Source organism: Parasteatoda tepidariorum, chromosome 1 (assembly GCF_982258835.1).
Source record: "Parasteatoda tepidariorum strain Cologne lab strain chromosome 1, Ptep-v5.0, whole genome shotgun sequence".
Taxonomy (NCBI): Eukaryota; Metazoa; Arthropoda; class Arachnida; order Araneae; family Theridiidae; genus Parasteatoda; species Parasteatoda tepidariorum.
Genome location: NC_141755.1, coordinates 72,966,623 through 72,982,607, shown reverse-complemented (window position 1 = coordinate 72,982,607; position 15,985 = coordinate 72,966,623). Strand labels below are relative to the sequence as shown.

At 31.2% G+C, this 15,985-nt stretch overlaps 1 protein-coding gene across 2 annotated transcripts in view; it reads right to left on the bottom strand.

Moving 5' to 3' along the window:
• tnc (tenectin) overlaps positions 1-15,985 on the bottom strand; it is a 118,206-nt gene that overhangs the window by 31,338 nt on the left and 70,883 nt on the right. For both annotated transcript variants that reach the window (XM_087166577.1, XM_087166574.1), the window contains exons 5-8: positions 13,593-13,637; positions 9,806-9,994; positions 2,600-2,656; positions 1,536-1,721 (exon numbers count right to left, since the gene is read on the bottom strand). In XM_087166577.1, the coding sequence (XP_087022703.1) occupies positions 1,536-1,721; positions 2,600-2,656; positions 9,806-9,994; positions 13,593-13,637 (477 nt within the window). The remainder of the gene's footprint in view (positions 1-1,535; positions 1,722-2,599; positions 2,657-9,805; positions 9,995-13,592; positions 13,638-15,985) is intronic.

Here is a 15,985-nt window from a genome sequence, read left to right as displayed (position 1 = left end):
TAATCATTAATTCAACCAACTCGATGTTCAAATTAATACTTATGGATTTTCTCCTTTTTGTTTCTTATTCATTTTAATCTGTTTCATTTGATTTTTTTGACCCAGATTTTCTAGAGGAAGTTTAGTACGTGAACTACATCCACCTAAACATAATGTTTATAATTTCATTGTGCTATATCCTTCTATCTCCTAATTAGGAATAAACTGATTATTATATTAAAATTAAATTAATTAAAACTAAAAATTTCTACATATTTGAATAGCAGGGGTTCGCATTAAACATTGCACCGTTGCTCGAACAGTTTTGGAAGCCTTGGTGTAATATACTGCTTGTGATACACCTGCTGTTACATTTAAGAAGGCATTCTAACATTCCAGAAAACGATCATTTTTTTAGACAAAAAGTAGCAGTGTTACTTGAAACCCTAATGGTTAATTAATATATTTGATGTATCAACAGAATTACTCATTACTTTTGCGAAGGAGTGGCCTATCGAATACCTTCTGAAATCTTAACGGAGTTATCGCTTAGTGGAATCGTCATTATTTCGAGCTGCTCGTTGCGTATTATAACTATGTAGGCCCAACCGAAGCTTTGATTCTCAAGAGCAAAATAAAGCAAAAAGAGTTAACACGAGCACAACAAAATACAATCAAATCCAAATGCACAGAACGTTACTAATCGAAATATAGCTCGAAAGTTACTAAAAGATAGTGAAAGGCCGGGATAGCCTGGTTGGTAGGGCACTGGGCTCTTGCCCAAGAGTTCGTGGGTTTGATTCCCTCCTGCCGAGCACTCCCTGTGTAGTTAATGGTGATTGATGCACGGTAAATCTGTCGAGTCGCAAAGTCCTCCATGTTCCCATAACAAATCAATACCTCTGGGGGTACTGATCCAGGAGTTTCCTTGTCTACTGGATTGGTTCAAAACTACAAGGGTACGGAATTGAACATTAGTAGTCGTAAACCCAAAATCGGGTCGGCTGTTCAACGACGGATAAAATAAAATAAAATAAAAGACAGTGAAAAAGTAAAATAATTAGAATACAATTAAAGTAGAATAAAAGTATGTTTTTATAAAAGTCATTGAACAACCGACCCAATTTTTTGGATTTACCACTACTAATGTTTAACTCCGTAGCCTTGTAATTTTGAACCCAATCCAGAAGACAAGAAAATTCATGGATCGTGTATTGGAAGAAATTTGCCTTCGTGGAGGACTTTTTGATGGAACTAACCAGCATTTGCAGTACATGAAGAGAAAGACCACTAGAACCTCCTACAGTTTGCATGACGGCAAAGGGACTCTTACCCGTGATCTGTCTACCACTGAGGATATTTTACGTTAGTAGTGATCGGTGCAAGCAGGATGCGGAATTCGTATCCACCAGACATCGCTGGGATTCGAACCCGGTTCAACTCATTGGAAGGCAAACTCTTTATCCCATCAGCCATCACGATTCATTAATTATGGAAAATTGTTACGACTCCAGTATGTTTTGATTATAATTTGAGAAAAAATAATGTTTACTTACGACAATCGTATTTCTCTGGACAGCACTGCCCTGGCTCAATTTCTAAAGGCGTGCAGTCATCTGCAGGAGCCATACATTTCTGATTGGCACATACCACTTCATGTTTCATGCAATAACACGTATGGCAGTTGTCGTCGGATGGAACTATTTCACCATCTTTGTACATAACTCCATTAGATAAACAGCCTAATAGGAAATTCAATTTTTTTAAGAATTTTGTTTAATTGATACAAACTGGAAAGTATATTTAAAACTAATTTTAGATTCCACAGAAATGCTCGTAATATTAAAAATATACGAAACTTCTCAAATACCTTCAGAAATTCATTTTCATTATAATCAAAAATATGTCAGGGTAGTTAAGAGGTAATTTTGTCAACTAATCTACTGCTCAAAGGTAAATTTTGTGAAATTATCTCTCCTTTGGGTATCTATTGAGGAGATAATTATCCTTGTTAATACCAGATTGGCGACAAACAACGGACTTCTCTCAAAAGAATGTCTCCTTAAGCAACTTAGAGTGTGCTCATTTGAGTGAGAGTTTGTTAATTTTAAGCAGTATTTATACTTTTGGAGATCGTACTATAAAACTTTAGAGTAGTACGGTAGTTTTAAAGTATGAGTTAATTGACCTGAACCCGTAACAGGTTTAGTAGAAAGTTAAAATTTCATATTTTTCTGTTTTTATTTATTTATTCATTATTAAAATTATATTTTTTATTTCTGTTTCGTGAAAAATTTATTTTTAAGTGATAACAGAAGCTTTACAAGAATTAATCTTACTAAAATTAAGGGTAACATTAAAGAACATATTTTAATTTTTTAAAAAATTTTAAAACTTTGCGCAAAATGGATAAGTTTTAAAAAGATTGAGCCCTTATCAAATAAAGTGCATAACAAAGAGAAATTAAACAGAAAGATCTTACATTTCATTTGAGAAGGTCAATGAAATATTAATTTAGTAATTGACATAGAAAAAACATCAAGAACCTCTTTGGAATTTAATATAAAATTTTTAACGATGAATACTGAAAAACCAGAATATCAAAATAAATTTAACTCACCCTCATACTCATGGGGTTCCATTATTCCAGGGGGAACTGTAGTAGCCGCTTCTTCAGCTGCAAAGAAAAATACGATATATTAGTAAAGAAGAGATTAAAGATGAAATAATTCAGTCCCATGATTAGCTTTTACGTGGGAGACTGCAGGAAATGATCACAAATGGTTTGATAGATTTTCAATTGGATACCTGCTAGTGACGTCATCATAGGCAAGTGACGTCATCGTAGGTAGTTGTCGATTAAAAAATCGATCAGGTTTGAACCTGATCGGTTTACGCATACGCGTAATGTAGCTTACAGGTATCCAATTAAATCTGATTTAAATCCTATAGTTAGGCATGATCATTTTACTTCTTCTCGAGTTGTAAGTACCCAATTAAGGTTTGCCGAGGACTTTTTTTTCCAGAGTTGTTTTTCTAAAATGAATTTTTCATGAAAATTATAAAAAAAATAACTGATAATGGAAATATTACATAAGATAATTGAGAAGCGTGGAATATTGGAACTCAAAGACGATAGGGGTCTGTCATATGATAAAACGATCAAGTGATTGTAAAATCTATACCCTATTTCTTATGTTTATTTTTTTTATATATAATCAAGGGTGAAAAGCATTGAGTAAGTTTCAAAATATTGATGTTTTACTCAGTTCAACACTTTGCGCCGTTGAGAATATGATCATTAATGGGATTTGGGGACATTGTTCTTATTGTTGAGGACACCGCCTTTAAAAGTCCTTGAAGTAATAGTTTTTTAAATTGCTGTCTTTTCTTCCAAGATCAGTTATAATGAATCAGGTCCATGGTAGAAAAAAAAAACAGATTTATTCTTTTTTTCTTCTTATATTTCAACCAAGGAACCTCGGGCTAACCAAGGAAGGTTTTTGCAGTTTTCCTCTCCGTATAACGCTAATGCGAGTTAGCTCCATCAAAAAGTCTTCCATGAAGGCTAGTTTGTCTCAATGCTTGATCCAGAAGTTACCTTGTTTGTGTTGGGTATGAAAATTGCAAACGTACGGAGTTGAACATTGGTAGTCGGCTGTTCAACGCCGGTTATTAAATAAGAAAAATGATTACTGAATAGCTATGAAATCTTGATTTATATATATTTAATTTCTTTATATATTCAAAAGCTTTTAAAATCATATTTATTTTACTAAAAGACAAATATTAAACCTTACATTAATATATACATTAACCAAAAAAATATATATATCTTTTGCCTTAGGCAGAAAATTTGGCAACTATTAATTATCGATCTTAGAAAACGTTTATACAGTGAAGAATTCAATTAATCTTAATGCGGTAGTTAAGTTTTCTTATTTAATAATTATAATTGATGATTGAACAATTCAGATTTCTTGTAGATTTTAGATTAGAGTTCTTCAACCCTTTTAGCTGGAGGGCTTCATAAATAGTTTCATTCTCTCATAGTTATAAAATGATTAAATCAAAAATTTACGAATCGTTAGATGGTTTCAAACTCTATTAATTTAAACACTTATAGCACTGATGTTTTTTTAAGTTGTTGGTTAAAAATCTTCAAAAATTTATTGAGCATTTCATTCATTTTAACAAAACCCCAATAGCACGAGTACACGCTTTAATGTAAGTTTTCAGAATTTTTTTTCCCACCATTACTAAAGTTAAAGCGTTCAATTTCATTATGAAAATCAGTAATCGTGTTTTTTCATATAATAATTTTTTAATATTTATTTATTTTGTAAATTTAAAAATCTAAAACAGTAACGTAAATTTTGAACTTAAAAATCCATTTTTATATTAAAATTTTACAAATAATCTGATAAACCGTAATTTTTTAAGTAATATTTATTTCAAAATCGCTGTAGTTAAATAATTATTACTGTTTAATATACTGTATAACATTTTATGGTAAAATTAATTTTCAAGCAGGGTGCTGGTACTTTTTACCGTAATTTGACCTGGAATTTTTTGCAATGTAGTTAACTGTGGTGGTCAGATTCATGGTATGTCAGGCCTATAACCGCGAGTGGTAGTGTCAAGACCCTTTTAACTAAACGATCAACACATTGCAATTTTTTCAAAATTCAAAGGAATTTTTTCGTTACAGTTTCTTAATTACAGGCAGCCATCAAACAAAGAGAATATTCTGCCGTGTTAAGAGGAAATTTTGCAATTCGGGGAAATTTTGTCACATTCTTCACCGTTGCTATATAAATGAGGAAAACTCACTAAACCTTAGGGTCCTTAAATATTTTCAATGAGTTTTTATCTGGAGGGCTAAGCTCCTTCTTTGCTATCGTTTCACAATAATTGTTGTTGCTTAGCATGAAACAGTTTTTTTTTCTACGCGAAAGTAAAAAGTATTTAATTTATCCTCCTATACTTTAATTAGTCACTTTATCTCATATAGAGTTTGTTTGCATAAGCTTGTGCTACCACTTTTCATGTCCAAACATTTCCTTAATGATGCTATTAAGATCTATTAGTGAACATGAATATTTATTTTTGATTAGATATCATTTTTTTTAAAAAATGACAATTAGAATCAAAGGTATATTGTTACATCAAATTCTCGACCGTCATTTAATATTTTCGCTCACCAAACAGGTTGATACATTATATACAATTTGTGCATGCATCACATAGTGCATAAAGGTGTTCGCAAGTTCTTAATCATTTAACGAATCTCTTGAACTGTGATTTATAACAGAGTGTTAACATGATTTGCACCAAAAAATATTAATTGTAAAGTTGTTAATAAGTTTAAATAAGTTCATCTCGAAATACACTGTAATAGGATAATGTCATAGAATTATGTTTTAATAAAGAAACAACTCTTTTAGTTCTAAACTCATAATTTAGAGAAAAAATCAAGAACGTAATAACATCAGAGTAGTATAAGAGAAATTGATAATACAAGTAAATATATCTTTAAATTAGGGATAAAAAAATATTTTATAGGAAAACAAAATCTTGATGAATTTTATGCTGATGACAATGCTAAAACTAGATCCTATCGTGTGATTTTCTAGCCAATAAAAAAATGACAATAATGGAAAATTGTGTTATATCATTATGTTTTTAGGTTATATTGAGATAAATAACCTCTCAAGTTAAAAATATTAATTGTCAGTACGCTTAAAGTTAAAAAGTTTTGATCTTAAAAATTTAATCTTTACTGGTCAAATAATTAAAAAAAATCCGCATGAGTAAAACTGTCATTAAGCTATCCGTAAAGTACCATTTTAAAAAATGAATAAGCAAGCAAAAATAAATAGGCATATAACAATTAATGTGACTGCGTGAACTGACCTCTAGATGTCTATATCATTCTTTTAAAAGCTTCTTCGATTTAAGCTTTGAAAATGTTTCGAAAGGCCTATAAAATATCCTTGTACTGTATAACTAAACGTTTTCTATAGCTGCGAGACTTTTTTTCAATCTTAAGAATGTAAACTGCTTCTTTTTAAAATGGTGTAGAGTGTACAAAGATTAAAAAGTTCGATTAATCTTTTCTTTTTCTTCTAGAATAATAATGAGATTAATATTTCCTTTTTCTGCAAAAGACAGTAATTAATTATGGAACACTATTTAAGCAACATTGAAGTGTTTTAATTACATGTTAGCGGACACATTTTTGACATAAATGTTAGAAAGCTTAATTTATTGCTTAGCGAAGTTAATTATTTTCTAAAACAGGAAGTAATAATCCAAATCAATTTCTAAACGTACATTGCAAAAGAAAAGAAAAAGACTTTAAAAACTGTAACAACAGAATAAGAAAAAAAAGTTCTTTAAGAAAAATGACAAAGCTTCACATTTTGTATACAAAATTGAGAATTCAATTAATCTTTACTATGCGGTCAATCTTTCAGTTTCTTACAAAGAGAGTGATTAGAAATGGAAGCCGAAATGTTCATAGATTCAGAAGTGCTTTAATAACACGTCTGCCACACACGCGCGCAAGATAAATGGTTTGAACCCTTAATGAATTGCTCTGGGAAAACCGTTACCCAATATACTTTTATTTATATCTGCGAAACTGATGTTCCTTTTTCCCACACCCTTGCCAAACATTCCATTTTGAAATGACTGACTACTTATTTGGCACCAAGTATTTTCATAACAGTTCTCTAACAGCCGATATGATAGATTCGAATTGCGGAAGTCCATATCACTGATCCAAAAGTGACTGAAGGCGATTTGTGAAATGGATAAATGATTACTGTGATTCTTGTCTTGTTCCAGCGGGACGGCTTCTTGTCCCGTTCTGGAAGGAAGGTCAGAGGGACGTAACAGCCAGAGAAAGTGTGCGGCGTCTCTTCAACCCCGCTTAAAGATGTTATGGATGAGTTGGGCGCCTGCTTTATAATGATGTTTAATGTTCGAGAAATATTTTTCTATTCGATTTCTTTTTAACTCTGATAAAAGACGCCAATTTAAAAAAAAAAGAAAAAAAAAGAAATGTACTTCAAATAGGATTTTTTTCTTCCTTTTCTTAATGGTGGTGCGTAAAGAAGAAAGATTTGACAAGAATCTGGTTTTGTATTTCTAAAGCTGCTGGTTCGTTTAACAACTTTATTTGAGAGAGAAACCGATAAAAGTGTTGTCAAAGTTTTTTTTAGTAGGAAGTCACACGTTAGTGCATCTAGCTCAAACCTGCTCATTTTATTCATTTTTTTAAAAAAAAAAAAACGGTTTGAATTTGATGGACGGTGTTTACACTTACTGGCGAATTTGCTAAGCAATCACAATTATTAGAGAATGATTTTTTTATGAAGTTCCTGAGTAAAATGGAATTTAAAATAAATTAACTTTTTTAATAGGGAAATGTACCCTGAACACAGGCAATTTTAGATAAAAGGAGCAATTTTAGAAGTTTGTCTGCAAAGAGCGGTTGACAGCTACCAAATTTTTCTCTTGTCTCAGATTACTTTGAAAAACGTTGCATAAAAAGAATATTAACACTGGCAGCATTCAGCCAAAGAGAAAAGAAACAGTTATAAAAAAATATTGCTGCAATTATACACGGACGAGCCAATTTGCATTTGTATTCTATTACACACTGTGAAAAAAGTGTGGTTTAAACTATCAGAATATAGTTAATTTACCGTTTTCCTGACTTTACGGAAATGCCAAAATTCTCTGCACTTCTTACTGAAGGGCTTTGGTTATAATTTAGGTAAAAATAACAATAAAATGTGGTTTTAAAATATGTGATTAAATTTTGCAAATGTGGTAAAATTTGATAGTTTTATCTTGATACCTTGAACATGGTATAAACACCATTTATTCGGTTAAATTTATTTTTCATATTTGTATTTTTAACTAAATGTGGGGTAACATGGACTATAATTTTGTAAAAGAGAATTTCCGGTATACAGTTACCATTTAAACGGAAAAATTACCTAATAAATGGTTTAAATACCGCATGTATTGGTCTTATTAATCAGAATTATGTTGCTGTTATTTTAACCAGAAATGTCATTACTATGAAGTATGGTAATTTTACCAGACTTTTTTTCTCCGTGCACTGTTAACTTGAGCTCATATCAATGTTTAATTCCTGCTGGTACTGTTTATTCAACCGAATAATAGAGTAAATCAAACAATTCCTGGCAGTTATATCGTGGGAATAGAAGGTTATTAAGTTTTATTACTTATCGTAACATTTGAAAATCAAACTCGCATTATTATTCTGATTAATACAATTAGCATCCAGTCAAGTAAACTGACAAAGTAGTAGAAATTTTACAGATTTACATAGAGATTGACAGTTACTACTATAAGCATTCGTAATTGGGAAAAAAATGTTATATTACTACTGAAGCACTTGAGTGATTGCAGTAGCATTCAGTCATGTGAACAGGCTAGGTAATACACTCTATAACAAAAAAATCGACGCACCAAGAAGGAGTTGTCCGATTGAAACGAAAATTGGTGGATAGGAAGACAATGTACAGAATAGTAAATGATTAAAATTTCAGAATGATTGAATAATTTATTGCTGAGTTACAGCAACAAGTTCAAAAAGGTGTTGACCCGCCTCTAGCCTGGATACACGCTGCCACACGGCGTGACATAGACCGATAAAGCTCCCGGATGGTATCTTGCGGTATGTCCTGACAAATTTGATCCAATTGTTCAACGAGGTCATCAACATTCCGTGCCAGATGCAATCGCCTTCCCATCATATCCCAGACATGCTTGATGGGAGAGACATCTGGTGATCTGGCAGGCCAAGAAAGAGTTTTACAAGCTTGCAGACAGTTCATAGCAACACGTGCCTCATGTGGTCTGGCATTGTCTTGCTGAAAAACCTACCCAGGGCGCTGCAAAAGGAACGGTAGCAAAACAGGTCTTAGGATGTCGTCGACGTACCGCTGTGCAGTAAGTGTACCTCTAATGACGACCAAAGGGATCCGGCTGTCAACGGAAATGGGACCCCAGACCATAATGCCTTGTTGAGGGCCGGTGTGGCGTGCAATAGTGAAGGCAGGATCCCCCCTCTGCCCTGTGCGTCTCCAAACACGTCTTCAATGATCGTCAGGACACAGTTGGAAGCGGGAGTCGTCGCTAAAGACTATACGTCCCCAGTCGGCATCATTCCAGCCTGATCTGTTCAAAACATTCATGTATACGAAAGTTCAAAGCAATCGGATGATTGCTTCTTGGTGCGTCGATTTTTTTTGTTATAGAGTGTAGATATCTTACAGCAGTTAGACAGAGATACACAGCAGCAACTAATTAGCATTCGTGAATGAGAAAAATTACTATCGTTTAACTGCTAAAGTACTTAATTGATTCCCGAATTAAATGAAGAAGCAAAGTAATAAAATTCTTACTGCCGTTAGAGCGAGTTACACAATAGCAACTAATTAGCATCAGTAGCTGAAAAATGTTATTACACTACTTCGGAAATACTTAATTGATACTGCCAATAACATAGAATAGAAAAATTAGTGCCATGCTCTCGTGTCACGGGTTCTGGGTTCGATCTCGGACCGGGCAAAGGTTGACTCAGTCTTTCATCCACTCAGAGGGTCGATAATATGAGTACCAAGCATGCTTGGTGATTAAACACTGGGGGTTCCGCGTCTGGTTGACCACCCAACCAGAACATCTGCTCCTGCACCCCAAGGTTAAGAAAACTGAGATGGGCTCAGTAGGCCTTGCGCGCCACTGAGTTTAGTTAGTTTAAACAAGTTAGTGGAAAACTTACTGCAGTTATATCTAGATGGACAACAGCTGCCGAACTTGTACTCCGGAAAGCAACCTTCCACTTGAAGTTCACACTGTTGCATGGTACACACAGATGTATTCCTTATACAATAGCACACTTCACATGGATTTGCTGGATTCATAGGTATACGTGCACCTTCGTCATAGTATTTACCTTCTAAGAAACAACCTATAAAAATAACCATCCTGTGTTAGACATTATATCCCTATTAAAATTGGTGAAATAACAGATAATTGCTGTATATTGCATTCAATGTTATTTAAAAGTTGAAAATCAAATTTTTTTTATAAATAGTTCACTTCGTATTCATTCATACAATAAACTCCTTTTTTTCTAAAAAATGGGTGTAGTTAGAAATTAAGCACTCTTTTTAAAGCAAAAATAGCACAAACAATATGCTTTGAGACATTCTCTTATAAGATCTTGTTTTTTTTCTGATTTAAGCAGGTCTAAAAAATAATTCTCTTGGCTTGTTTCTGTGATTGTTCTTTCAGTAAAGAGTTTTTTAGTGAAAAATATGAAATTCAATGAAAACTTTTATCCTTTTTTTTGTGGGTAAATAAAAGATTTTATATTGATTGTATAGTGTTTTTAAATAATCAATTAAAATTTAATTATGTGCTTTCTGTAATATCCAGATTTCTTCATATTGGCACTATCGCAACAATGAGTTAAAACGTGTACCCAAATTTGAATAGTTTGTAACGAGAATTTGGAATATTCTTCAAACTTTTAAAACTACAAAAGGAATTATTTCAAATGACATGAGCAATCATTGCACAAAACTTGCACTGTTAACATTATATATTTTTAGATTAGCCGTTTCAGCAAATAATCTCTGATGTACGATTGTAGAATATATTGGCTAGAATTGAATTATACTTTAAAAAAAGAACACTTATGAGAATGCCTAGAGGAATTTAATTATGATTATATATATATATATATATATATATATATATATATATATATATATATATATATATATATATATATATATATATATATATATATATATATATATATATATATATATATATATATATATATATATATATGCTACCGGTAAAGTTTGAAATCCGGCATTCTATAGAATGCCTAGGCATTGTATTTAATCACTAAAACTAGCCGCAATGTATGAAATGATTTATACTTCACACATTTCCTAGGCATTCTATAGAATGCCAAATTAGAAACCGGCAAAGTAGAAAATCTTCTGTGGCCATGGTGATGAAATGATGAAATGGATATTTTGTACAATATTTGTTTTTAAACTGAAAATAATTGTGACTTAAATGTGAGCTTTTTATACGAAAATTTTGTTTCCCTTAATAAGAAAGGCATAAATTATGTTTTGTACAGCTTTCATTTTTCCTTACGCATTTTGAATAAAATTTTTTTAATGGCACTCTCATTATTTTTTCAGAATAAAATTTTTATTTTTGAGGGATGCACATCACTTACATAATAACCTCATCAGGACGTTTTCTCCATACTTTGCCTAAATAGCATTTGTCATTCTACAGAATGACTAGGTATTATATACAATACCTAGGGAAAGTATGTAATACTTCTCATATTTCATACCTTACCTGAAAACATCCGGCATTATATACAATGCCTAGGCATTTTATAGAATGCTGACGTTTCATACTTTGCCGATAACATAGATACTAAATAATATGTTAATAGTGATAAAAAAACAAAGAAACATATTAAATTGTCAATTTCTTTAGTGCTTAATAATTTATCTATAAATAAATAGATTGACACCACTCTATTTACTTATAAATTTGTCTTTTATTTGTAATTAACCTTTCCATTAAAATAAATGTGAATATTTTAAAGCATTTAAAAAGAACTATGATTTTTTTTCAACCATGAAAATTATCATCAGCGATAAAGAATTACAAGATAAATGAATTCAGAGTAGCATGAAGCATTTGGGAACACAATTGGCTGATCATTTTAGTTTGAACATAACTGTAGTTTGTTAACATCATGAGACGAACTCGTTTAGAACAATGATTTTACATGTTGACGTATTTGATTTCATCCTCCGATGGCTATTCAATTATGTCTCTGTTTTTAAGTAGAAAATTATTCATCAAAAATCGTTATCATCTGCTTAAATTGTTCATATTACGATCAGTACAGAGATGAATAGTAATTGGCATAGAAAGATTTTTTTTATTAAAAATATTGCTTTAAATTAAATGAAGTAGAAAAAAATAGTAATTTTTTGTAGTTATTTCTTTTCTTCAAAACATGTATTTGAAGATATGTATCACAGTTTTTCTCTCCTTTCTTTTCTTGTTTTTTTTTGCAAATCCTTTTTGCTACTTTTCGGTTAATAAATTTTTTCCTTAACTTTTTTTTTCATTTTTTTCATTTTATTTAATGTTTATCTGTTTAAAAAATAAATAAAATAAAAAAAACATTAAAAAAAAGGTGACGAAGTTCTATATTTTTTGTCAACTTTTCCCTCGTGCCCGGCAAAGCGTACCAAAAAAGTACAATTTAAAAAAAAATCTGCTTAATATATGCAAATTTTTATTTGTTAAATACGCATTTTATCTAATTATTTCCAAATTTAAATAGAAAAAAAATGTGCTGTTCTTTTATAATTATAACAATAAAAGTGCATGTTCTAGACGGATTTAGTTTCATTTAATCATATTAATAGTTTGAAAGCACAGTTAATGCATGTAAAAAAGACCTTTATCATATAATAGAATTTAATGAATTCTATTAGAGTCTATCGCAGTCTATTAGAGATTATTGTCTCCTATTATCTGTATCGTTGTATCATTATTATAGTGGGGTACCGGATTAATTTGCCCTTATATTTTAGATATATTTATTTGTAAATAGTAAAAATTTATTTTATTTGTAAATTTATTACATAACATTTAATATGCCATTGGAAAAATAAATATTTAATTTGTAGATAATGGCCTTGCAGGCCTTAAACAACAGTAATTAGCTGATTATAATAACATTAAATGTTGCGTTTAGCATATTGTTCTACAGAAAGAGGGAAAGTGTTTCTAAATGCTATATCTCTTAGGAATTTATGTTAACAAATAGGAGATTTTTTTTAAAAAAAAAAAGAGGAATAAAAGAAACATTTGCAAGCATTTTTAGTTTTTTAGTCAATGCATTTCATATTGCGGGAAAAAAAATAACTGAATGTGTTACAATTTCTGAATAATAATCATAAAATTCCTAGTCATAAAAACAAGCAAATATTCTCTTTCTTGAAAAAGAAGAAGAAAGGAAATTGCATAATGCGGCCCGTTAAAAATAATTTCGAATCTGCCATTTTCACAAAACACACCATATAAATCGTTCTTTTTTTGCATGCATATTAAACGAAACAAAAATCATCACCTGCTCCTATCCACTCATTTGTTGTTTTTTTGAAAACGTTCTTTTTCTATCAGTTGAAGGTAAAATACCGTTTTGAAAGTTGTGTTCAGAGCAATTATTCTTCGACGAGAATGTTCGCGACAATGGAATATTATGCAAAACACTTTTACCTTGATGCCCCAACAGTCGGTTAGTAGTCAAAACGGAGAGTTTTTTTTCTCTTTAATATATATTTAAATCTGAGTATTTATATTACAAGTTTCTATCTCCAGATCTGTGTTTTATTTTTCTCACAGTTCCAATGTCAAAAAAACAACTAGATTGTTAGCAGACTTGGTAAGAAGTTAGTATTTTTTGTTACGTGATTGTATTCATTGAAATAAATATTATTTACCTTTAGTGCCTTCGTCTGGTTTTTCCGTTGTATTTCGAGAAGAAACTGTAAAGAAAAAGGAATTGTTACAAGGAAGTTATATAATATTCTAAGAAGATCGAATCATTTAAATATTGAGTTGACAATTAAAGAAGAACTTTAAAGCTTAAAGCATTCAATTTTCTCCACTAGTTTTCGTGCTATTTGCATTTGAATTTCGAGCAAAAGTAGGTTTAATCGTTCTTCATCGACCTCAAATGAAAGCTAGAGGCGTAGCTAGGATTTAAAGCGCCTGGGGCAACCTCAGTTTTTGCGTTAAATTCATAAATTTTAATTCAATTTCTTTTTAAAAATCAAAAGAGTATGTTATTAATGTAGTTTCTGTTACACTCAGATGTTTTTGATCGATTAATTGATAAGCATTTTTATTTTTTATTCAATATGTCCCGATTTGTCAAAAATAATTTTTAAAAAGAAAGCCTACGTGCAGAGCAAACTATTGTATAATATTAATAGCCATTCATTTCAATTTTTAAGTAAATCTGAAAAACAAATCATAAGTTGCCTTCCCATAAGTTTCATATGAAGAAAAATATTTTATTCTAGAATTCATTTTTCCTGAATTTGGCGCGCAACTACAGCTGCGCCCGGGGCACGTCTCTTTTTGCATCATGCTTTAGCTTTCAGCAGTGGTGTAACTAGCTGGGGGGGGGGCAGTTGCGCTACTGCTGAAAGTCAAAATAAGATGCGTCTTTTGAGGTCAAACTTCCATTTTTAAACTTGGCATGGAAATTACGAGAGGTTCTTTCGACAATGGATATACACAAATGTCACCAGCAGCTTTTGCGACCATAGAACTTTGTTTTAGAGCAAAGAGAAGGAGGTGTCGAAAATGTCCCGTTTCACAACAAGACACTCCATTTCAATGTTCTGAAAAACAACATAAATTAACTCGAACAAACAAACAAAAATATAGATTTCGGTTAAACAAGACATCTACTTTTAAATGATCTGAAAAATTAGGCGAAAAACATTTAATGACATGCAAAATGTTAAAATTTTTAAAAAAAGTCGGGAATTTAGTTGCTGACCTAATATTTTCAAAAGCTATTTGTTTTGAGAAAAATTAGAAATAAATATAAGTGTACCTTTTTCAAAAACTTTTACCTTGTTCAAGATTACTCCTAATTTTTCGTTACGAAGTTAAAGAAGAAATAATTGGTAAGGTAATATGATGTACGTCTGTCCCTCATTAAGATTGCAGCAAATTGAAAACGTACCACTATTTCTAAAACCGAGTATACAGCAATTGCAATTACCTAGCCTCGAGGTTGTGCTGAAACTATTGCCAACTGTTAATTTTTTGCTTTGTTTAATAGCTTTTTTTTAAAAAAAAAAGTTAAAATAGGTAATACTGCTTGTCAATCAAAGAAACTAGTTTTAGAAGAGCACATTTGAGTGAGAATTCTCAGAAATGAGAAACTATAATCTGTTTTTGAATAAACCAAAAATATGAAGTTAGTGCACTTGAATTACAGTTTGTTGTGCATAAACAAAGTGATCAGTCACACTTACTTCCCTCGGTGGGGCAGGCTTTAGATACAACTAAATCCCAGAATTCAAACTGACACGGCAAGCATTCAGCATGTCTATGTAATTACCTTTCGAGATGAATATAAAAATAACAGCCCTGAGATTTCTTTTTCTTCGAAATAATGCTGTCGATATTTTCATATAATTATGCAAGTGAACGGTGTTGATGGAATTTTTTTACTGTTTACGAAAACGAGAAAATAGCTCAAACTCTAAAGTGAATATAAATTGTTATTGAAAAGCAGTTCTGCTTCAAAACTGTGTTGATGATGTTATTAACTGACATTTTTGTGAATTTGAGTAAATCAGTCTTAAAGTCTAAACTGTAAAAAAAATTCAGGATCCAATTACGGTAAAAAGTACTGGCAACCTGAGTGCAGCCTCCGTAAAATCCATTTTATCGTCAAATTTTGTACCGTAATTTTTACAGTGATATTTATTTAATTACATCAATTCTGTTTTATTACAGTCAATATTACTGTAAAAATTACGGTAAATATTACCGTATTTTTACAGTAATATTTATTTAATTGCAACAAACAAGGGATTTTACAGTAAATATTACTGTATAATAACTATGGTACATCAGATTTCTTTTTTGTTTCGTAACATTTTACAATATAAATGTCCGGTAAATGGTTATGGTATGGATTTTACGGTACTTTCAGTGCCGGTACTTTTTACGCTAATTTTTTTAACCGTGTATGCTTTATTTTGTTTCGTGTATGAGGAAATACAAATCATACGTTATTTAGTCTCACAGTTTAATGATTGTGAGAGTTAATAATACAAATTAACGTTTAAACTGTAAATCTTGCATT